Source organism: Perna viridis, chromosome 12 (assembly GCF_037379345.1).
Source record: "Perna viridis isolate PV_CMFRI_1.1 ecotype Kerala chromosome 12, ASM3737934v1, whole genome shotgun sequence".
NCBI lineage: Eukaryota > Metazoa > Mollusca > Bivalvia > Mytilida > Mytilidae > Perna > Perna viridis.
The window spans coordinates 17,885,529-17,911,623 of NC_142456.1; the positions used below are offsets into that span (position 1 = coordinate 17,885,529).

Below are 26,095 nucleotides of genomic sequence, written 5' to 3' on the forward strand. Positions count from 1 at the left end.
GTATCGCACTAGAATTCTAACAAATAGGCTTCTGGAGCAGGGTTATGTTGCTAAAAGATTGAAGTCATCACTACAAAGGTTTTGCGATCGTCATCATGAACTCGTGGATCGTTATGTTGTATCCATTTGCGCCTTTGCGCCATGAAAACTGATTTGTTCAACGTGTCATAGTTTTCCTTTCCTCTTTCGTCTACCCCGGGTTTCACATTTTATGAACAACTCGGCAGGTGTTTCTAGAGGACGTTTACCCTCCAAGTGCACCTGGTCCATGCTCCCAGTTTTTAGTGGAGTCCGAGATGCTTATTTGCTTTTGTTACTTTGTATGTATGATTTTGGTTGCTCTATGTTGTTTGTTGTGTATGTCTGTTTTCCATGTCTGGTCTTTGTCCCAGCTGTACCGCTATAACCTTGGTACCCTCGATTACTCTTTCCGCATTATCTCGATGTAAATAGTTTGGAAAAACAAAATTAATTTCTTAACTACTTTCCCTATATATTATCTGGTGCTGGTATTAGGAAACAAGACAACACTATTTTGTTTGTTCATACCCTCAGTTATTGCGATTAAACAGCATAAATTAACTTAGATTTTGACATTTGTTGACAGTAAATGAAATCTTCATTTTGTTGTTAAACTTGATAGATGCGTTCCGGATGTTAATATTATTCTAATAACCATTCGGAAAGGATTGCTGTGTATCCTTGGTGTAATTTGTTTGTTTTTATCAGTAAGTTTTAATATCATTCAAGGAAAAAAAAAAACACTTTGTTAGTATATAACTGCATGAAACAGAGAGTTTAAATGTACAATGATTTATGCCGAGTTTAGGGTTCTAATGTTATGGGTAAAATGTCATACAAACTGTCGTATATCAAAATACCATTCCAAAACTACCAGGTAACCATCGTCTTTCAAACTATCCTTTAGATATTTGTAATTTCAGTATAATTCTATTTTGTAAATGTGTTTTAAATTGGGTTTCCAGTTGATAAAGAACTTGAAATTCTTAAATTATAATGCATTTTAGATAAGACTACTTCATTTCATACTATTTAAACTACATTGCATACCGCAATTTGTGTACTATATATGCGTTTTGAAAATCCGCCATTATATCTTAGCATATTAATTAGATTCTTTTCTTTAAAGATCAGAACATACAAACAATATTTAAATGACATACTCTATGAAGCGGAAGAACGGAAAACTACTGTGAAAATAATGGGGTATAAAATGGATGATATAAGCTATCCGGAAAGATTCAGATGTTTCCCGGATTTGGGTTTTATCCCCTACACCAGCTGGCTGTTTTTCAATAGTGAGTAATTTTGCACGAATTATAAGAATTAAAATCATGAACAAATGAGCAGACAAATGAGCTCTTTGCATACTTTCCATGACAGTATTAAAGTGCCTGATATTTGGAAAGACCTGTCTTCACAAGCAGTTAATTTCGGAAAGGCAATGAAAACTGATTTATTTTCCTAATGTTACCGCACCTACATATTGTTATGACAAAATATAGAAAAATGTCTATCCTTTTTATTGAGGATTGGAAACCTGTACACTTTCAATAGAAAAAAATGTTGGATGTGCTTGTTTGAGTGCCTCAATATAGCGTTATTTTTAAAAATTACATAAAATTATCTAAATAGAATATCGTTTGATTGGAATGTTGCAATGCAAATGAGTAAAATCCTGTAAGTTCTTTGGGAAATGCTGATAGGATGTGAAATCTCACTGCAGATATTTTTTTTATATCTGTGAGATAGAAACATCATATTAGTTAATCCTATTGTGATGACGACCGTAGAACTTCTTCTGTGGCGCTGATATCAACAGAAGTAAACATATATACCTCCGAGTACTGAGATACATATTGTTTGATAGCGAATAAACTTTCTTTCTTGAAAAAATATTGAATTCTTGTATACGTGAACAGTTTTAAGGACTTCATTCGGAGTATTTTCGATTACCTATAATAACAAATTTAACTTCTGACAACAAAAGTTACTTAATCTAGCAGATTTGATATTCAATGAAACAAATCATATGTATTCATTGATGATATGAAAACATGAACGCGTTTTGCTGAAGCTTTTGCTGACAACAATGTTATGTTTTGTTTCTTTAAGTAGCACTCCAGCTAAGGATCATGCAAAATGTGATTCATGGGTAAAAAGCATACCTATTTTAATTTTTGATATTTTGTTTGAAATCTCATAGTAAACAGAAAATAACGTGGTTTTTTATATTACCCGTGCTCTTAGGAGATAAAAAATCATATAGAATGCATTGTAGATTTCAACATTAAGGGAGATAACTCTGTAAATGACGCTCAAATACAATAGAATCTACTGGATTTTCAATATTGATTATCTCCTAAGAGCAGGCAGATTTGAATAAATAATTACTCATTTCATAGTATAGACCCATAAAACAACTTAATTACAAAAAAAATAAAAATATGTAGCCTTTTTTGGGGTGTATCACATTTTTTTAGATTTTGCATGATTCTTACAAAGACAGCTACTTAACTAATCTACAAAACATTAGCAAATAAAAATTATGTTTGATTTAAACGAGGAAGGCAATTCTTGATACAGGCCTTGTAATTTAGTTAAAAAAAGATAGAAATGAGATTCACATACAAACGCGAAACAAAGATGAGATGCTAGCTGTAATCACAAGTTTTTTATGGCCTCATTGAATATTCCTTCAAGTAAGAAGTCTGATGACTTACCTTATTTGTATTGGATTTCAAAATTACATGAACATCCAAAGAAGCAAAGGTACATTACAGGATCATCGACCTGTTCAACGAAAGAGCTGTCTGTTCGCTCACCAATACTATGTGCGCAGTGAAGGAAGGACAAAAAAATACTGTGAAAATGTTTACTCGCGTGGTGGTATTACTCATGTGTGATGTCTGAAAAACTCTAATGGTTTTCTTTTTAGATAATCATAAATCTCGCTCCCTTGCTGAAGGTAACTCTAACGTTTGACTTTTCAACATTATGTACAACCTTTCCCCACGATAAATTGAAAACCCGTCTATAAGATATTACCACAAAGTATTTTACTGCAAGAATGGTTATTCCAAGAAAAAATGTTTTAGGCTACGGTAATACATATTTTACCACTACGAAACAAAATGACAAACGTTGTTACACCGAGCAACAGATGATCAGTATGCTAGAGTTTCTCATTGAAGGGACAATTTTTTATCGGTATTCCATTAGACACTTATTTTGTTCCTCTCTTAGCTGATCTGTTTCTTTATTCATATGATTTGGAGTTCCTTCAAACTCTTGTGAATGAGAAAAAGGTTAAAGATACGAGACCTTTTAATTTCATATATCTATATATTGGCAATGTTCTCTGCATTAGTAATCGAAAATTTGGAGAATGCATGGCTCCCGTTTAATTATCCACAGAACTTCCTCGGTGTTATTTTTAGATCTTCACCTAAATTTTGACGATAGAAGACTTCTCAGTACCAAGAGTAATCAAGGGAACCAAGGTTATAGCAGTAATCAAAATAATGTAATCCAGGGACAAAGACCAGACATGGTAAACAGACATACACAACAAAGAACATACAGTAACTAAAATCATACATACAAAGTAACAAAAGCAAATGAGCAACTCGAACTCCACTGAAAACTGGGAGCATGGATCAGGTGCACCGGTAGGGTAAGCATCCTCTGTTTTTCTAGAAACACCCGCCGAGTTGCCCATAAAAAGTCAAGTCCGGGGTAGACAAACGATGAAAGGAAAACTATGACCCGTTGAATAAATCAGTTTTCATGATGCTGATGGATACGCCATAACGATACACGGTAAAATATACAACAAATGAGACGATTTTGATTTTGATTCTGATTTTGAAATGATAAACGTATTTTGAATATCATAGCTTCGGCTTACATAATGTTTATTGTTAATATCTTCTATCCTGTTTTGATTATTGGTTTTATCGTTTTTGGTTGGTGGCAATTTGATGCTGCCCATTTGTGTTGAAATATACTGGAATTAATTAATCGTAATTGAAGCAGGAAGTTAAACGCTAAAGAACTTGATTTAACCCACCTTTTCATTTTGAAATGCCCGTACCAAGTCAGGACCATCTAGTCGAGCAATCTATCATTATCTCTGAAATTAAGTCATTGTTTATGAGAATAAAATCATAGTCATAGTCATAGTCTGTATCTCAACTGCCCGAGTCTAACGGGTGGAAAAGAAGAAAAACAATAGTAGAGACACTTACTAATAAATGAGAATTACGGGATATTAAATCGTTTATTTATTCAAACACAATTTATCAAAACAAGTTATGTCTCTGCGTTTTACAAAATGTAGGATGTGTACAATCTGCGCCAGTCGATGCTCCTTTGAACGTACATATATACCGGTATGTCTTAATTTTAGTACTACCTGGTCTGCGTACATTTTCTATATTTAACTGGAGAACGATTATTTTTTAATTGTTGTGTGCTGTTAAAACCTGCATGGTCGTGTTACAGATACATTTGTCTTAAAATGAGTTGGCAAATGTAGGGGTTTAAATAGTTTATCTGTGTATCACGAAGGTCATGACGTCATGCACATACAAAATGCACCCTTGACAGATATATAGGATAAATTAATAAATAATACTATGAAAGATTTTTACTGTTTACTTGTTGTGATTTGGTACATGTTTGCAGCTTATTTCAACTTGAAGGATAGTACCGAATTTGTCGTAAGTATTTTGTCGCTCGATGTTATGTTTAATATTCAATTTTGAATTTATGGTGAAATTATAATTTAGTTGTTTTTTGTACTTTTGCATATTGTGTGCACTATTAATGCATGTTATTTTGAACCAAATGGACGACAATGCACCCGTGTCCTGTAAATTTGTTTAATATTCAAAGTTTTTTATATGAACAAAGAGGAGATACACGATCAAACCAGATTACACAAGTTATGTAAAAAAAAACAATTTACGTTCTTACGGAATGTGGTTGTATATTACTGTACTGTTAAATTACGCAACGCAGCTCCATTCTGTTCTGCAGTTTATAGAGAAAATTTTGATAATGTCATTAAACCACAACATCTACATTCAGTCTATTACTAGTGCATTAGTGTTGACTTAAATGTAAGACCGTGACAAAGTCTGAGAAACTCGACGGTAATTTAAATAAAAGCTGAGGAAGCTTTCCCACAGTGCACCTGGTCCTGATTGCTCGTTTACTTTTGTCTCTGTGTGCATGTTATATTGGTTCTTTTATTTTCATTGATGTGTTTATCAATTTACCTTGTCTAGTCAGTATCCTTGGATTATGTTTTTTTTAATATTGTTTGATTCCTTGTATCTTTGATTTAATTTTTAGGAATTTCAGTAAAATTATTTTTATACGTAACTATCATGATAGCAAGAAACAAGATGTATATAAACGTCTCAGAATGTGACGACTCTATTCGCTTGATACATTGAAGATATGTAAACGTATAGAAAGGTCTGAAAAATGTTGTTATAACTGTAAAATTTGCGATGCAAATTATTTTTCGTTTCCTCCGCGGAACTCGAAATCGTACCGCTGTGACATCTATGGCAACACCGCCTGCACAAAGTCTAGCGCCCTAGACCTATATAGCTTAGCTGGCCGAGTGGTCTAGGGCGCTGGACTTTGTGCAGGCGGTGTTGCCATAGATGTCACAGCAGTACGATTTCCAGTCCGCGCGGAGAGGGAACGACAAAAAATTTGCATCGCAGTTCTAACATTGATGGGAATTTTTCAGACCTTTCTATATATATATATTGGGTTTAATAGTTGTTACCACAGAACAATATAATTAAACTTGTATTTAACCATCTGTTGACCAAATAACAAAGTGGATGCGTTTGGTATTTTTATATCATTCAAACAATCCATAAAACATTCCGCTATTAACCAGATGTTCTGTGAACGAGAATTGTATTTCATAATGTGTCCCTGGGGCTTATATTTCTGGTTTTTTGACAGAAGGTTTTTGTATACATGTATAATCCAAGAAAAGATACACTTTCATGTATATAGCATATAATACCATAAACAGTGAATAATGAAATGAAGAGCCGTAGTTTTGTTGCGTTCGGGGATCTTAGCAGTTTTTTTTTCAATTTTTTTCTATTTGAAGACTAAATGGGTTTTGCAAGTCCACCAATATACTTCAGTTGAGAAATTCTATTCCTTTCTTCAAATATCAAGACATGCGAACGAATATTTAAATGATATAACCTATAACTCGACCAAGTGGAACAACAGAACACAACCGACTAAACATTTGTGTTCCTTCTTTCACAAAGTACAAGGTAAGTTTAGATTTTTAAAGTTTTTCTATAGGTAGACATAGAGAAAGGACTTTTCATATTTTTCCTGGGGGAGGGGGTCAAAATGCAGGGGGGGGAGTGGTTCAAGTTTTTTTGTGTGAGTGGAAAAGGCTGGTTCAGATTTTTTTGCACATGGATTTCAAGGAGGAAGCAGAGCATCACACCAGTCAAATGAAAAGATGTTTTACCAACATTAAACATTTTATTTCATTGTCACATACATGTACAATAATGTGTATATGTATTTTATATGTCACTTGTAAAATCAAGTTCACACATCAACATAACCATTAGAACCTAAAACCTTTACAGTTATTAAATCAAGTAGGTCCGACTCATCTCCTGCCGATCAAGAGATGTGTCTGATTCTGCTTGATTATGATCCGACTTTTCCAAAGTATTAAGTTTTTGAATTGACGACTTGAATTTTTGATTGTAAGAATTCTGTAACATCTCAACTGCTGAAACATTTGTTAACTTTTGAATCTTCAAGGTAAGTGTTTAAAAAATAAAAGTGTTAAAATCTTGGCATGTTTAATAGGGGTGGGTCACATATTTTTTAATGTTTTTAAGACTAAAAAATAGTGAAATATCATGGGGGGGGGTCAAGAAAATTTTATTTGTTTGATTTCAAAATGACCAGCCCCCCTCTTCCCAGGTAAATAATGATAAGTCCCGAAGGGTTTGGTTTATAACAATGTAATATGTAATTTTCTCGCATAAGAAAATTATTCTACGAAACATTAATAAATAAAAACCAAATTTGCTTTTGTAAAAATCGGGTCAGGGGTAATTTAAAATGAAGTGGGACATCTTATTCAGGCCTTGTAATTTAGTAAACATTCAATGATTAAGATTCATATTAAATTTAAGTCAAAGCTTGTAACATAACAGCTATTGTCTATCCTTCAGTACTCCAGTGATTATATAGTTTGTACACTCAGCTTTGCATGAGGTATATAGTGATCATGGTCTCCCTCCATCATTCATCTACAGCTTTCTTTGCAACTATTTATCACAACAACTTGATAATTTGACCGAAGTTGATATATGTATATCAAGGAATTCGATTTACGACAATCACTTACTGCATGATGACTTTGTTATATTTTGACCATATGGTCACTATGTTTAGAGAATCTAACCTTAAATGAGATTTTTACCATAGTTGTTTTTAGGTGTTCATATATTACAAGGCAAAATATTTCTCCCATCTTAACAGTTATTAATATGTTACAAATCACTGTTTTATCACAATAACTTATATTTTGTTTTTATAATTGAGTATCAAAATGACCATAGTCACGCTTTCACATAATTTTAGATGTTTCTTCCTTTTTCATTGCATACGATATCAGTGACACATTCTAGATGGAATAAAATCAAACGGATAAAAAGGAAAAAAAAACAATAGCAGACACATTAATTATTGAATGATAATTTGATGTACTTATTCAAACACAATTCTTTTAAACAAGGTTGTATCCTTTTTTATTTAAAAAAATAATGGATATATCTGCTCAAAACCACAGGGCTAATTTTTATTTGGATCGAGGTCTCTGTTGCAATGGAGTTGCATATCTCTTGTATCACATTTTAGTGTAGTATAACTGGGTCAATGTACATTATTTAGATTTAACTTAAGAAAGACTGGGTGAAGTACATATTGTTACGCTTATTAGATTTCAATTGCTGACACGCGTTTAAAACTTACAAGGTCGTCATATAAATATTTGTGCCTTTAATTGTGTAATTGGTTTAAAATAAATTGTATTAAAATTTTTTTCCTGCATATTTGCCGTATTTCAAACTTTTTCAAGTTTATGATCCGTGAAAACAACAAATTAATACTATAAATATAAATACATTTATAGTCCTTAGTATCAATAGTCGGTTGTCTAGACTTGGAATATTAGAACAAGCATTTGGCGATTGTATCTAATAGTAAAGGTAATTTTTTTGACCAAGTTTGTATAATTAAGGGAGCAACCATCCGATTTTTTTTCGGGAAGGGTTGGCTTGAATCAAATGTTGAATAAAGAGACAGGATGCTGCATTATGTACGGTTAAAACAAATCCAACATGAACAACTGCGTAAATCCATGACAGGTTAGAGTAAAAAATCAAAAGTCAGATATTAAAGTGACTAAAATCCAGGATACAAAATTTCATCCTACTTTTACATTGGTAAAAGATAAATTGTCCTCCACAGAAATTAGATGGTTGCTACATTTGATGCACATTGGATAATTAACAAACTTTTTTTTGTAACATAACCGAATTGTATTCAGCGAAAAACTTATATTTATTACAGTCGAGTTTTATTAATTTACCGTTTTAATGCTTTCCCTTTTTGATAAACTTTCTAGAACCAGTCACCATAATTGTTACTCTGTAATATATTTACAGACAATGAAATGACAAATTCGTAATCAATAATAGAGCCTACGCTTCTGAATGAATTGACAAGTGTTATTGCAAATATGTATTTTAATGTGACTTATCTAAAGGAACTACATTTTTATTTTTAACGTAATTGTATTTGATACAGTTTATACAGTGACACCTATCTGAACCGAATCCTTGATATAACGGACACCTGACTATACCAACATCTTCTGTGGTATTCAACCGGAGTAGGAACCATTGGACGACCCTACCCACATCTCCCTATTACCAGTAGCAATAAAAATTTGTCGACCCTATTATCCTTGTGTCCCATTCCATTTTCATTTCATCATCATTTTATGTTCATTTTATCATCCATTTCATGTTCATCGCCTGAATGTAGCTGTAATAATGCTGCTCGGGCGTTAAACCCCAACAATAAATCAATCATATTTCTAACAGATAAGTTTCAACTCTTTTTCAGCCTGTTTTAACCAAATACATTCTTTATTCAAAATTGGTTTTGTTTAGAAGGTTTCCGTACATTTAATGCCGAGCTTAAGAATTCTAAGTACCTATCTCTCCACGATTCATGTATGATGAGAATTATGCGATTCATTCAAAAGATGTAGCATATGTATATATATGATGTAATGTAGCATTTAGCATTTTATTTACGGTATTGAACATTTCTTTTCATAAGAAGCCTTGTTAAAACACATTTGAAGTGACAGGTGACAGAGGAAATAGAATATGTTTTCTTGCAAGTGATTTGTTGTCACGTGATTTACCATCCTACACACTTTATGCATAACACTGAAGAAGGGCATAAAATGACTGAAAATTTTAATATTCTTATATATCATCTTTATCGATGTCGTTGTACAATCTTTTAGAGTTTTATATATATATAGTATTATCTGGCTCTAGAGCTGAATTTAACGAGTGCAAGGGTGAAACGGTATGTGTTACAGATTTTTCTATGTAATATACACTTTATCATAGAGGTGAAGGGGCGTTAATGGCTCTTTTTCGTTTAAAATACAACAGGAAATTAAATATCCAGTGTTTATACAGTGACTTACACTATGAGTTTATAGTAGATCTGACGATTTGCGCCCATGACAATTGCGAACATAAGGGCTTCTAAAAATTCTTCAAAAAAGGACAAAAGAATGCTTGAATTATATCTATTCTTTTTTGGGGTTTTTTTTTTTTGGCAATTTTTCGGCACTTTCTTGTCATGTTTCCGGTATGAAACAGCTTCATATATTATTAATACATTAATATGTAGAATTATCAAATTGTTCTAAAGTGGGGACACAGTTTTCGGGTTGTTAATACATATACGTATGAAAAAGCAACAGTATTTACAAATCTCAGCAAGTTTTTTTTTAAATGGCATATAATTGTAGTAGCATTGTGATGTCATTACAATAAACTGAAGCTTCATAATTTTCATTTTCCTTGTCTTATATTTGTATATTTTAGTACATTAAGAGCAATGTTTAATCTATTCCAACAAAGTTGCTATTTATGGGAGAAATCTAGCCTAATGCCACTACATATTTACGTTAGTAGCATTACATAATACAAACGGTTCGAGAAACCCTGCAACAAAAATGAGAAACTCGACTAGGGTGCAAAAAAGGTTCAGCCATGCATTAAAGGGATGTTGTGAAGGTTAGCCATGTGATACGAAATTGTGATTAGGGGGTTTTGTCATAGTGTTTGATACAGGTCAAACGATTTAGACTTCATCAAATACTCAAACACTATATTTACTCAATATATGATAAAAAGTAGTAATTTTAAACCAGATACATATGCCAGGAGAAAAGTGAAATGTTGAAAGAAACATATTTTCAAACAAAAAAAAATATATATAGTAAATTTTGTTATTTTACACAGCTTAGTAAAATACAACACAGACAAAAATAAGTAAACACACACACACACACACACACGCACAAACTTAACAAATAGGTAAAAATAATGTTTTATTTCCTTCCGAATTTGGTGCCCTTATAATATTCGTTCTGTAACAAAATATTTTGCACTAATAAACCGAATAATAGTTATTCAGTTGTGTAGAAAACGAAATATCACGAATACTATAAATGAGGTCACTCGTGCAATGAACGTTTTATTCTCATCATTTATGCCTGATGTGATGTCCTCTGAAGACCATGTAAAGATGCACGGTACTTCTGCACGTCAGGGCATAGTTACATAGCACAAGGTTTTGAAAAATGAATTGAAATGATTTACTTAAGATTACTTCTTTTTTAAGGTTAATACGTGTTGATAAATATTCAATTGTCATGTCTGAACATGCAACTGAGTTGATAACAAGGTTAAAGTTTGAGGATAAAGTAAACAAGATTGAGCTCCTGAAATATGACGGTTGTCCATTGCCAGCTTTCCCGTCACTCCGAACACAGGAAGGTGTGAACAAACGAATTCAAGAAATCATTGATCTAGAACCACGAGATAATGACATACTGTTGTGTACCTACCCAAAAGCAGGTAAAACATAATAATAAAAGGGCTACGAAATGACGTAGATGTAGTTTTTGAAATCTTGCAGGATAATTCGTTTTTCAGAAGCTATCAATATCTTTTTTAATTTGGCCTGAATTATTAAACCTGCATTAGAATAAACAAGAAAAGTAAAGGGTTTTTTTTTCTATTATAGAGGACCCACAGAAAAAGGTTTTGAATAATACTTTTTGATCATTAATTAAATATTGTGTACTCTGAAATGCCAAAAGGTTAACAGTATCGAAATGATAGGAATAAAACCTTTTGCATGTGTACACGAACGAATGCTTCTGAGTGCTTTCGGGGAATTGGATATTGTTAGTTATTTTTTTGACCAATTTCCCGGTTGAATCATAATATAAAAGGGTCGTTTCTGGCTGGAAAGAACCATTTGTAAATGTGTATTATTATAAACTAAATTGGTGTGGATTTTATTTCACTATAAGTAAGGGCTCAACACATATTATGGGTCGATTTAGGTATTGCATTTGCTTAAGATTAACCTATGGAACGTTGCATAGATACATACTTTGTCTTCCAAACATTAAGCTATTCCATTCAACTATCATTTTCTTGTCACGAAAATATTTGTTGTTATCAATTTTATTTACATACATTGTTTCGTATTCATGTCAACTTTTAAAAACATTTTGTCAGGAACACATTGGAGCTGGGAAATAATCAATATGATCTTAAAAGGAAAGGCAACATTGTCACCAATGTTAAAAATCGAAACAATGATTGAATGTGTAGTGGACATCAACAATATGAAAGGCCTGGAATCTCCCAGAATTCTCGATACACATCTTCCTGTACGTCTTCTACCAAAGAAGTTTAAATCTAATTCGACAAAGCTGATCCATGTGGTGAGAAATCCAAAAGACACAGTAACTTCATATTATCATCACTTAATAAAAGACCCAGTAGCAAAAGATGCAGTAAAAGATTGGGATAGCTTTTTCGAAGAATTCCTTTCTGGAAATGGTTTGTATTTAATAATCATGATGTGCATGTATTGTGTTGAACTTTGTCAAAATCCAACTCTACAGTAAGACTAGATACGTGGTTATCAAGAAACGAAGATAGATGTACGACCATGATATGTTCCCTAACAATTAAGGATCATTGTAATGCTCTAATGCATCTGTAATAAAATTAGGTGAACACATCATATATGCAGCCTGATTGTAAAAAAAACCTAAATCCACAATAAAATAATAATTTACTTGATATAGTTCATATACCTTCTAGAAATAGCACATAAACATTTGAACCAGCTTACAGCGATATTTGGGTTCGTTTCTAAACATATAGTTCGTTAGGTTATATTTTTCTCCTGTTTTAGTTCCTTATGGATCGTACTTCAAGTATTTGAAAGAATTTGAAGAACTTCAGAAAAATCACAAGAACTTTTTATTGGTTTATTATGAAGATATACATAAAGTAAGTTTATCCAACAGGACATTTGTACTCTAGCCATATCGTAATATCTGATAAGTTGCGGCAAATGTAACGAAATGACCTAAAACTCCTTTATCAAGCACTTGACATTTTGAATTGTGATTTACTAAAAAAATGGGCTTTACCATTATCAATCGAATGTAACGAGTTTAAAGTGTTGATGGAAATTTTAACATATAATAAAACTTGAATTTAAAATGCAAGATTTGATTCTCAACTATTTCCTATTATATATATTCTAGAACATTTATATTAGTGGCTTATTATGAGGATCATAGCACAATAAGATCCATTTTTGAAACATTTTATTTCAACATTCAGTATAGTATGACATAAACCTCCAACTCTACGATCTTTGGGGAATTGGGATTTCATATTGGGAATAAGAATTCAGATGTAGGGTGAAGGGCGAAATCGGTATAAAAACTATATTTAAGTTAATAAAAACAATAGTTAAAATGTTGAAGAATATAATTTTTAAAACTATAAAATTTGAATTAATAATGTAATAATATGAGAAACGTAACTTCACTAGGGATTATATGGGAATGGAGATTTGAAAGAGTAATCAAGGGAACCAAGGTTATAGCGGTAATCAAAAGAATGTATTCCAGGGAGAAAGACCAGACATGGAAAACAGACATACACAACAAAGAACATAAAGTAACTAAATCATACATACAAAGTAACAAAAGTAAATGAGTAACTCGGACTCCACTAAATACTAGGAGCATGGACCAGGTGCACCGGCATGGTAAGCGACCTCTGCTTTTCTAGAAACACCCGCCGAGTTGCTCATAAAAAGTCAAGTCCGGGTTTAGACAAACAAGGAAAGGAAAACTATGATCAAATTAGGAAATGGTAATTATCTATGGTGAGTTAGACGATGGTGAATAGGGTAAAATTAAATATATGGTGTAAATGGGAATTTTATGCTATTGAATATTGGGCCCCAGCACCACAGTAAAAAATAAAATGAATTCTTAAGTCTAAGAATATTCTTAAATTCCATGGTAACTCTAATCAACGTCTTTCAAACCGAGGATGTCACAAACAGTTGAGCAATTTCTCAGATTTAAGTATTTGTTCAAGTTTTGTGGCGATGGGGCATGTATGACATTGTGGTTGAAGCTTCTGAGAACAATTCAAATTTGCACCATTCTCATGTCTTTTAGAAACCCGCTGCAACACATCGTCGAATTGCTGACTTTCTTGGTATGAAAATTGATGACAAGCTTATTAAGGAAATCGAAAAAGAAGCACGTTTTGAAAACATGTCAAAGAATAAGGCGGATTTTTCAAAAGGCATTACAGGAGATGGTGAAGGGTTTATCTTTAGGAAAGGTAAATAATTTAAAGAGAAAGCGAACGGACCATGATTGAAAGAGGAGCAGAACATTCATGTTCCGGGGACAAAACTATACCACGTAAACAGATGACATGTAAAAATTAACACAAACCAGTTAAATTAAACAGAAACTGAATAATAATATGAACGAATTAACTGCATTGACCCTGATTTGTTTCAAATATGAATTCAATTTTGTTACCTAATTTCTTGTTAATATTTTTCATCGACGAGAAACAAGTGATCAAGAACCATTAGAAAATAATTGTCACTTTAAAAACTCACAAGACATTGACCATATGAATGTTCTAGGTAATAGGTTAAAAATAGATCAAGTTGTCAGCGAGACTTAATTAGTCAAAAATTAGTTTGAATATTTTTCTTTGATCAACGTTTGATCTTCTTGTCATTGTAGGTGTTGTTGGCGACTGGAAAAAACAACTGAACGAGAATCAGAAAAAGAAAATTGACGAAGTCATTGACCGAGAAATGAAAGGAACTCAATACAAATTTACTTATGAGTAACAGTATCGTGGCTTGAATTGCATACTTTCTGTTTTGACACTTTTTGTTATTTGTACTGACTTTTAAAATGCCACGCAGGTTATTTAGTGTGCACTTTGTCATTGAGGCTATTTCTTTGTATTCTTTTATGTAAACACAAAGCCAATATACAGAAAATGTATAGCAAGCATTTCATAGTAAAACAATAGTGTAAATAAAATGCAGTTCTGGTTATTTAAAACTTTAATGACAAATGGGATTTAATGGTCAAATGCAAGTGGTGTTGCGTTTTCATTGTTGAGTATAATATAACCTGTGGATAGTGCAATACAAGCATTCCGTTATTTTTAAATCAACAATAATTTAATTGTCCTCTAAAATTGAATTTTAACGCCAAACTTTAACATCATGCATTAAATCATTAAAGATGGCACTGTCGCAAAGAAAAAAAATTACATCTTTAGAGGACCAGGGCGTACAAACCTTTCCGGGCGCCTGATGTTATTTCCGTTGTTTATGTGAGTTTCCATTGCTAGTGCTTTTGAGTTTTTGTTTGAATTATCTTCAATTTTTATATCTGATTATATTTTGTTTTCAGTTCGTGTCATTGTGCATGTAAATTTCTCTGTTCTCTGTTTTCACGTAAGGCTATGTACTTTGCTTTTGATATGTCTGAATTTTCATGATTTTGAGACTTTTTGCTTATATTATTACACATTCTGTACATTTGTATACATTATTTTCAAGTGTATCCATTTTCCTTTAACATGGTTGTACATTGTCAGTGCGTCAATGTGACATGTTCCCAGTTTTTAGTGGAGCCCGAGTTGTTCATTTACTTTTGTTGCTTTGTACGTATTATTTTTGGTATTTTATGGTCTTTATTTGGTGGTTTTGTTTTCTTTGCCCGATCTTTGTCCCTGGACAAGATTCGTGTGTATTCCGTTAGAATCTTCGAACAATATCATTCTACAAACCAATGTTGACTAAGTGTACAGGTTTTACGACAAGAACTGCATTGCGTTAAAGAATTTGGAAGGCATAGTTTGTGACTATATATAACATTCTCAGATTTAGACATTTCGGTTTAAAGAATAACTATTCATATATAACTTTTTGGTTAAAGTATTATAAATCTTGGATACCAATTTTCGTGGATAAGGGAAGAAACACAAGTTCATGGATTCTTAAATTCGTGGTTTTCATTTTTTCAGTATGCACATCAGTGAAAGTCTCCTTTTAGCTGGGAACCAAATTTCGTGATTTGGCCTACCCACGAAAACCACGAAAATTGGTACCTCACGAAAATTTTACTTTGGCTAATTGTTGAACATGCTATACAATATCAATTCATCAAGCGTTTTTTTCTTCAAATAAATAAAACTGACTTTAACAAATATTCCAAGTACTTGGGTTGTTGCTCTATTCAGGACAGGCATATTTTACAGGACACAAAACATATACAGTTCATTTAAAGTGTAGTTCATAAGATGAACTTGTATCAGCGGTAAGACGTAATGTAGAGTTTAACTCCAAGTAAGGCAAATAAAACCTTGTAAATTTGCTCTAAAATTTAAAAGAAATCTGCAATTCAATTGAGTATAAGGAGGAAAAGAATAGAACGTATTATATTCTTTTTATAAACTATGATCTTTTAATGGAGGATATCAATGAAACAAACTGTCTTAGGAGGCAAAGCGTAATCAAGGGAACCAAGGTTATAGCGGTAATCAAAAGAATATAATCCAGGGACAAAGATCAGACATGGAAAACAGACATATACAACAAAGAACATAAAGTAACTAAAATCATACATACAAAGTAACAAAAGTAAATGAGCAACTCGGACTGGAAGCATGGACCAGGTGCACCGGTAGGGTAAGCGTCCTCTGCTTTTCTAGAAACACCCGTCGAGTTGCTCATAAAAAGTCAAGTCCGGGGTAGACAAACGAGGAAAAACTATGACCCATTGAATAAATCAGTTTTCATGGTGCAGATGGATACGCCATAACGATTCACGAGTTCATGATGACGACCATAAAACTTCTGTAATGATGACTTCAATCTTGTAGCAACATAACCCTGTTCCAGAAGCCTATTTGTTAGAGTTCTAGTGCGATACAAAAAGTCTGCGTAGTTTCGGCAAGCTCTATCATAACGTATGAGTTGTGATATGAACACTCCATACGCAGGTGCTGAAGGGATGTTGCCACAGATGACAAGAAAGTTGACAATTCTGAATGAAAAGTCATCACGTTTGTCATAAAGTTTGGTCAATAGTTTTCATTTACCATCGATTTCTAAGTGTATTTCAAGATAAGAGACTGACTTCACAGTGTCTGTAGTATCCTTTATCTCAAGTTCTTTTGGGTAGATGCGATGTATCAAATCCCAGAAATTAGGATTGTTTAAAGATAATACGTCATCTATACAGCGGAAACTGTGATTGAAGGATCTATCGAAACGATGTTCTTTCTTTCGATATTAGATCAGCTATAAAGTTAGCCTAATAGGAGTGTAGGAATAGGTCAGCAAGTAGAGGAACGCAGTTTGTTCCCATTGGAATGCCGACCGTTTATTGAAAAACGCGCCTACCACACTGGAAAATATGTTGTCGATATAAAACTCCAACATTTTGTTCTACACATCGTAACATGTTTCTGTGACATCTATCATGACGGCTTCCAGATATTTTTGGAAAATGATTTAGAATTATTTTGTACAAAGTCTGAGGAATCTTTACCAAGAACTGTATAACTATATCTAGTTATACCATCTTTTTTGGAGAAACAACGATGCATATTGTTTATGAGTCGGGATTTTTACTGAGTATGAGGAATAGAAGTATGCAGTGTTGAAAAATCATAGGTTGTAATGCTATCATATTTTGATAATAATCTTGAATTGAGGGTATCAAAAAGATCTTTCGAACTTTTCAGGATCCACATTGTATCTATATTACTGCGGAAATAATAAGTGTCGTGGTAGGACTAGAGACCAACTGTGAGCATAGAAGTTAAAAGTTTTGAAAGAGGTTTGGTAGTACATTTTGCAGATCCAGCTTTGTAACTTATTTGTATAGATTCTTGTGGAGTTTAGGAATCCAGTACATAGAGTGTAAATCGCAATAATCTTTTGGTAGAGAGACCAAAAGAGGATAGCACAGATTTATGGCTCTCCACTATCTCTTCTTTTGAGAGTGTAGTGGCAGTATAGGTTTTATCACTGCTTTCATTTTCTACGCATACCTCTGATAATAAACATTAGATGTAATCGACATCATTTTTATGAAAAATCATTAAGCCTTACTAAAGAATGAATTTTAAAAAAATGAGTAATCATGGACAATTATACAATTCAAATTTTTCGATATATATATATATACGTTTGTTTCATATTTTTCTTTAAAATTTAAATGTAAAAAACATAGATCACCAAACCTGACTTCGAGATAGTTGAGTCTTAATTAAGGGCAAACTTTTACACATTTTACATAGATTCTGTAGGGAATTTTCACTCCTTCGCGACCTATTAACAAAACTTGTAGATCTAATAGCTTAAACAATTATTTAATGAAAATTAATTTGACATTCTTACATATTTTAAAAATAAATTTGTTGTTGTTGTTTTATTCAAAGCATTAAAATTCTAGTTACATTTCAAAGGAACATTACCAGCCAATTATCTCCCAATTCAAACCTTTTTTTTAAATTCATGTTTGTAAGTGTACCTACAAATTTGTTTTATGTAAAAAGTATTTTAAAGTAATTTTCAGATATCTTTTTACATCATTTCCAACGCTTTTGTTAATTGATAATCCATACGACTGTATGATTTGCAAGATAACTGAAAGAAGATGTTCCATGTAGTAAGTATAATGTAACTTAATTTGTTATATATACAAAGCTTTGTGCTGTGTCTATATTGTACTGAAAACCCATACTCACTACGGAAGCACTTCAGAAGTCTTTGCAAGCAGACTATTTCTGGGCTCATTTCAATTAACTTGATATTTTCAATGTGAAAGTGATAGGAACAAAAGGTTTTGTAAATTATATGTTATTCATTAATTTGATTTTCTCTCTTTAGGGGTATTTTTTTAAAATTCTTTAACTTCAAAAACTTATAAGGTATACACTCAATTGCATAATCTGATACATTTATTAAAGGTAGGTGTATGCCATCAGGGAGTGTATATTAGAAGGAGAAGTCACTTGTAATAATCTGTATAGAACTGGACAATACGGGTGTGTATAGTAGAGGAAGACGGCACTTGTGATAAACTTTATAGAACTGTCCCGTTGCATTTATTGACTAACGTTCGAAAATTAGCCTGAATATGATTAATTAAAACTGCCGATACAATACAAAACATAAAAGTGCAACAATACGGGATTTAGCCATCCAATACGGCTTTTACCCGCCCTTTACGTCATTTTGGCTTGGCTAAAATTCATATTGGGCCAATCCGATATGACGTATTGGACTAGTGAGTCAATAGAGGTATAATTGTGTAATGTATTCCATATTGGCTGAGATATTGATCCTTAGTCCAATATGGATAGGCTCGGACCGAGTCAGTATGGAAAACCTTACGCAATAACACTATATTTTAACCAGTTTTTTTCCCCAAATTTCTCTCTTGAAAAGGGGAAGCTAAGTTTGTTATGAGCGTGTGAAAACTACTAGATGGATTTGATGAATGATGTACCAAATTATAGTTAAGGGATCGAAAAATGACAAAATAAATTTTCCAATCCTTGAAAACAAGATTAATGTTCATATTGTATTGTTGAAAAATGGGTGTTTTTTCAGAAAAAAAGTAAAAAAGAAATCACTGTTTAAAAGGTTCTATAAGGATAATTTGTCGATGAGTGTGAAAACTGTTGCATTGATCCATAATAAATTGATATCTTACGAATAAAATCTACTAGATGGCAATACTTTTTTATAAATATGCAATGAATTTTAATGAAAAGGGATTGAATGTTTGCACCTTGAGATAATAATATCGAAATTCATAGTTTCAAAAAACTACACCCTTTTTAGATGCAATTAATGTGCCGTAGAGTTCGTTCTAAACTTACTACAGTTATGCAGATTAAGTTTCGAATACTTAATTAGCAGGAGGAAATTGTCCATATCACTAATTCTCTCTAGGACAATTACTGGTAAGCAAGTATTGATTTTTATTGAACAATTTTGACATGTTTATAATATTTTTATGTTTCGAGATCATTCCCTTCCTCCGTATCTTCAACATAACTTTAAACTTTTCAATATCTTGATTTCACAACTTATATTAAAAAAAATCCCGAGTAATTTTTTCTTCCAGGAGAATGCATGAACAAATTTAAAGATTATTTTTCAATTGACCTAGTAAATATACTAGGGACGCACTTTATTTTTGTAGATTATATAAACTTCGTTTAGCCACTAGTTCCTGTTTTAAAAATTCCATGATCCATATTGAAAAACAGTATAAATTAGCTTCATCGAGCCCTTATTGCTTTCTAAAAATGGCTCGTTTTAGCCTAGAGTTACAAAAATAATCGTTTCTTTGTTTATTATTGTAATCACCGCGAAAATATTTTTGGAGGCGGTCGTGACTGCAAGTATTCTGTTATCCCCGAAGAGGACTTTACTTTTTCAAACAGTTTTTTCAAAAGTTCAAAGTCATCAAGAAAGTCATTAGCCTCTACAGAATATGTTCCACCGTCTGTAGCTTTATCTAGGGTGTCGAATACAATAATATCTGCTAGGCTCATCTGAAATTGATGTAAAATGAACAACATTTAAAAGGCGTTTTGAAACGCATTTATATTGTATACAAATATTCATACGTTTTACTTTTCAAATTTGAAAAACACGTTTAAGTATTTCTTTCAAATCACAAGGGAACCAGATTATGGCATCACTATCTTATGACTTCGTCTAAAAAATCATATATTACATTTCATCAATAACAACCCAAAGGCTTAGGTCAGTCTTTTGTAAAAAAGGATTGGCAATTGCGTACCTTCGACCCAACTAAGAAACAACTACCATTATTCTTAATCATGTTCTCTAAGAATGCTTTAAATTTCGGGAGTGTTGTCTTCTTTAAATTCTGCCTTACTTCATTCTGAAAAATATAACAGTACCTTTTTAATAAAAAAAATACCGGTTCTAACTGTGACCCAAAATTTCATCTCTGGCTTTATTTCCTTCATCGTAAACTTGTTGAAAATTCATGGGATAAAATTTGAATAACCGGTATATCGAAAACAAGACAAAAGTACGTTAATTCCAGCAACAGATGTCCGGTATTTTTGTTTATGTCGGCAATCAGAGATGATCTCTAACATATAACCAACAATATGACCACCACACAAATTATAAATATAGTACGTTCAATGTAACATGCATTGGGTATCACAGTTTAAATAAAATATACCTTGATATCTTCTTCTTTATTGTAGTAAATTCTTAACATTTCGTTCCACACATCATAACATGTTTCTGTGACGACATCTATCATGGCGGCTTCCAGGTTTGTGTCACCATACATACCTTATATAAAAATTGTTTTGACTCGGTTAAAAAAACAGCCAAACTTGTCTAAACCGAACACTGGAAATTCTGTCTACACAGACACTTTTTGAAGAAGACCCTTCATTATAATTCATATGAATTTTGAACCTTGGCAAATTGAACATCTGTCCAAAGTAAACGAATTGTTAAGTCCTATAGAAGGTTGATAAGATTTTCTTGAACAGAGTTTTACTAGTATTTCATGAAACATTACAATGAAAACGATCACATATGTAGTACAAAAACATCACCAACAGCCCTATAAAAAGATATTTTGTATCACATAGACTAAATTGTTTAAAGACTATACATTTTTATCAACTTCATCTTGTTATAAATTTCCCTGGTAGCCCATGGACAGTCAATCTAGTGTTTTCTGTAAAATGATAGTCCTCATCAACAGGGATAATGAGGACACATGTAAACTATACACAATTTTACAACACTACAACAAAATCTTTATCAAAAAATTACACAAATATTTATGCTCATTTTACGCACAATTGGGCAATGCGACCAGTGGTCACGCTTCTTCACCAAGGTTTAAGACCACGTGATGTTCATGTTCATACAATACGTGAAAGAGTTGTACAAATTTAACACAATCTACGTTTGTTTGTAATACAAATTATGCATATCGTATATGTAAGACAAGTCTACGATATACAAACATTTAATCTTCTTTATGAATCAATAATCAAAATGACAAACTGAATCAGTGGAATGATACTTATATGTATTACCAAGAACATTACTAAGTTACAATTATATTGCTCAAACTCATCAATCGACAGAAGATTTTTTACCTAAAACACCTCTATTAAGGAGGTAGACCTAGGCTAAGGGACATAACTCATCAAGTCAGTGATATGTTTGTTTCATATTCAATTTCACCAAAGCCAATCAAGCTTTCATTTGACACAGAATGAAATCAGTCAAAGTTACTTTGATGCTTACATGACATTGATGTAAAATGCTGAATACAAACGTTCCAATGATTTTTAAGAGTTGTGTCTTTTACCCTAGGTCTACCTCATTAAGTTATGTATTTCACATTCATGTATGCAGTTAGAAAGTGATTGTTTGAACATTTAAAGCAAACGCACAGTGAGTGTTGTAGGACGCCTAACATGTTCGATCATGTTAGTTGAGACATATTTGATATAACAGCATGGCGGTGCATTATCAACAAGGTCCAATGTTGAGTACAAATAGCTCAATCATTTATAGGCAAAGCCTAAAATGATATTGTAAGCAGTCAATGTATGCATTCCCTTTCGTCAAAAATATTTTCTACACAAATAAATATTCATTTGTATCTAATAATTACACATTATAAGTATTTTCTACATACATTAATATTCATTTGTTTTACGTCCTCTTTTCTTTTTAAACAGAAATAACTTATTTATTTTATCAACCTTACCGAATTCCCTAGCAAGATATCGACAAATAGCTGCAGATTGGGTGATTTGAATCTTATCATCGACGTACAGGACCGGTAATTGGCCATATGGCGTGCCTGCAATATGTATTTCAAACAATTAATAAATATGTGTTGTAGAAAATGTTTGACCTTATCTTTGCATTTATTTATATGCCTTAATGGCGATAAAACCAAACCAAAACCGATAATTTATTCATGGTAGTAGAACTGGGGTTAGGAAGATTAATCCACATTGAAAGGTTTTCAGTCACAAAAACGTTTGAAATACTTCTGATATGACAGTTTTAAAGTGATACCGATGTAAAAGGGAAATTCCACAAAGTATGGGGTTCTACTTAGTTTCTTCATCGAACAACTTTGCTCTTTGTAAACTTATAAGGTAAAGTGCTGATTAAATGTTTCAAATGTACAATGAGATATTTATCATGCATTAAGTCGGGACGTGTTTGAAATGAAACCTTCTATTGCATACCAGGATTCCTTCAGAAAATATATTAAATTTGAAATATCTGCCATGAGCCAGTATGACTAACCATAACCTTGCCAGCCTCATAACCCTATACCCTTTAGGGTTAAGAAAATATATTTTCCAGAAATATACGTGTTCAGCATATGACTCTATTCAGAATTTAACTGAGTCCATCATATAACTTTGTTCGTTCATGCACAAAATGATTTTTTGTTGACAAAATCTTGCATCATTAGTTGCACAACCCTTTAAAACACCTTGTTGTAATTTTCCTTCTTCCTGGTTGTATTTCCTTAATAATTACATTCCTGTTGAATTGTTTACATCTCGTATTTTCCAATGCCAACTATCACTTCGTCCATGCCGCCTTCACTGTCGTTGTGCAGCCGATTATGTGTAAATATTTCTCCGCGCTCCCATACGTGTGCAAAGGAATGTGTGTGTATTGAAACGTAAACATAAATACAGTGTATCAATATAACCGACTGAGGCTCTCAAAGGTAACTTTGACTGTCGGATAGAATTATAAGGATTGGACAGCTATTTTCGATCGCTCATTGAGTTCGGTAGCTCCGAGATCCTTTCATACATGAACGACCGAAAATAGCAGTTCAATCCTATAATATAAGTCTTTCCAACTTGATATTAGGTATACTTTTTAAATGTATACATGTTTTTAGCCACTGATGTATTATTCAAATTTTGACTGCTAATGAATTTTTCAAATACCTCACCTCGAGGCTTCTTATTCATTAAATTTTGAATATTGCTTTGTATGCAAATTGCCCATAAAATATAATTTTTGTACAAATTGAATTATGTGTTGAATTATTGAAGCTAAATAAAGACAAATAGCTGAAAATTGCACCTTTTTCATGTTGGGAAATAAAATCCTACCTACTTTACTACAACGTAAATAATAATGTGTTTTTTTTTTTTTTTTTTTTTTTTTTTTTTTTTCATTTTATTATTTTGTTTTTATTTATTTCATTGATATGTTATTTTTTGTTAAATATTATGTAAATTGATATTCAGTTGTTAATTTAAATATTTGTAAAATAACCGTCCAAAAACCAGATGTGTTTCAATTTGCGTAATGCTTCAGATTTCTAGAAATACCAATTTCTAATCCTTATTGATACAAATCTTCACGATGAATTTTCTTTAAAAATATAAGAAGATAAAATACTTTTAATCATAGGAAACTAATCAGGATATCCTGATTTTTTTAATTCAAAGATCATGTAATTTTATTGTGTCTAGATTTCTACTTTTTTCTCATGCTATTCGTCCCTGACGAAGGTTGTAAGGATGATAATTTGTAAATCTTTCTATTTTCTTAATCACACTTTATCTGAATTTTACTCGTACTTAGTCCAATTTTTACCTTTTAAATGTGGCTCTCTTTTTTATTGATCGATTATTAACTAAGCCGCTTCACACCTTATACTTTTTCGAGATTTAAACATAAGTAATTATTTATGATCACAGTATGGCACATAATGAGGTCTTAGTACAATGCAAGTGAAAATATTTCGGCAAAAATTTATGTCTATCTTTAAGAAAAATGAAAACTTATCAAAACATGTTTTGATATGGTATGTAGACATAACTGAATAATATTTAATGACTTACTTGCTTTCACAGTGCCCCATTGCTCAAAAGGTAATCTTTGGTCTTCAAAATTTTGTCCAGCGGCAGCAAAAAGTAGCCTAGCAACTTCAGCGCGTGCACGAGCAGGGAAATACAGTAACTTATATACCGGCATTTTGTATCAAAATTCAAACTTTCAGACAGATCCTAGGGTATGATGTAATATCCGACCTTGACCGATATTACATAGACTTTGTATTATTGTATTATGGTGTTTGAATAAAAAACTTCAACCGAAACGATACAGATCATTGCAGACTTTATCAGATATATGAAACTGTTGTATTTACTCGATATATGATAACAATATGGGCTATTTGTGATAACCTTTATTTTTATCAGAAATTGACAGGCCTACCGAGTTCTCGGGTAGTCATTAAAAACAAAATTGACATCCCTCGTTATTACATAGGATGTTTCGTATAAGCTTTATCAGCCAGAAGTCATGTTATAAAAACCGAGAGTCGTTAGGCCTGTGGAATAATAACTTGAACGGAGGCTGTTTAAGCATATGGAGTAATAAATACAATGTAATAATCTGTTTTATCAAATACTCCAAACCTAAGTCGTATATCTTTGTCGGTTGCCTACATCGTATGCATGTTTTATACAGTTTGAAATTTTACGGAAATAACAAGAAAAGGATGTAATAAAGCTTCCAAATAATGACGAATGATCATACGATAAATTCCGGAAGTGTATCGTTATTGGCCCGTAAACTATATTTTAATATAGCCTAACTGGCCAAGAGGTTTAGGGTGCTGGACTGTGCAGACGGTGTTGCCATAGATGTCACGCCGGTTCGAGTCCCTCGGAGGGAACGACTATAAATTTGTTTCGCCAATTTGACAGTTCTAACATCGTTGGAAATTTTTCGGACCCTTCTGTATGCCACAAGGTGGTCAATAAAATTAAAGACCATGTTAGTAATAAAGTAGTTGAAAGTTATAAAAGCAATCATTTTAACTTGATTTATTACCTGCGTCAGCAAAGAATGAAAACAGGTCTTGTTTCCGTTTGAGTTCGTATGCCTGTCATGCTGAGGGGGTACCTGTTTTATGTAATCTGCAATCCTCTATCGGTAATGACGTAATTGCGAAAATATCGTTTGACATTGTAACGCAGGCGAGAATCAGATGGGCTTATTATCATTTTCAGCGCAAAATATAGTAGACAACTTAGATGAGTTATTGAACAATTATCATAAAAATATAAACAAAGTTCTACCCTATGTTGTACTAATAAGATTTTTGAAAAGAAAGTAATTTGTACCCATGCTGGTCGAGACATCTCCCATGGCAGCATTGAGTTACTATGAAGTAAGTTGCTGAGTGTTACAACCAACT

The 26,095-nt window shown here is 32.4% G+C and overlaps 2 protein-coding genes across 2 annotated transcripts; one reads left to right on the top strand and one right to left on the bottom strand.

Annotated features, from left to right (window-relative positions):
• Positions 1-1,304: 1,304 nt before the first annotated feature.
• On the top strand, positions 1,305-16,015 carry LOC148601525 (sulfotransferase 1C2-like). The gene is made up of 7 exons (XM_088555058.1): positions 1,305-1,319; positions 2,805-2,923; positions 11,044-11,279; positions 11,952-12,278; positions 12,640-12,737; positions 13,931-14,099; positions 14,519-16,015. The coding sequence occupies exons 3-7, from the start codon at positions 11,075-11,077 to the stop codon at positions 14,626-14,628; spliced, it is 909 nt and encodes a 302-aa protein (XP_088411184.1). The 5' UTR covers positions 1,305-1,319; positions 2,805-2,923; positions 11,044-11,074; the 3' UTR covers positions 14,629-16,015.
• Positions 16,016-19,779: 3,764 nt separating this feature from the next.
• Positions 19,780-25,013, bottom strand: LOC148601526 (putative glutathione S-transferase 7). The gene is made up of 5 exons (XM_088555404.1): positions 24,732-25,013; positions 22,607-22,702; positions 21,044-21,159; positions 20,627-20,731; positions 19,780-20,375 (listed from the first exon to the last, which is right to left on the bottom strand). Exons 1-5 carry the CDS (start codon positions 24,862-24,864, stop codon positions 20,184-20,186), a joined length of 642 nt encoding a protein of 213 aa, XP_088411530.1. The 5' UTR covers positions 24,865-25,013; the 3' UTR covers positions 19,780-20,183.
• Between the last annotated feature and the right edge of the window lie 1,082 nt (positions 25,014-26,095).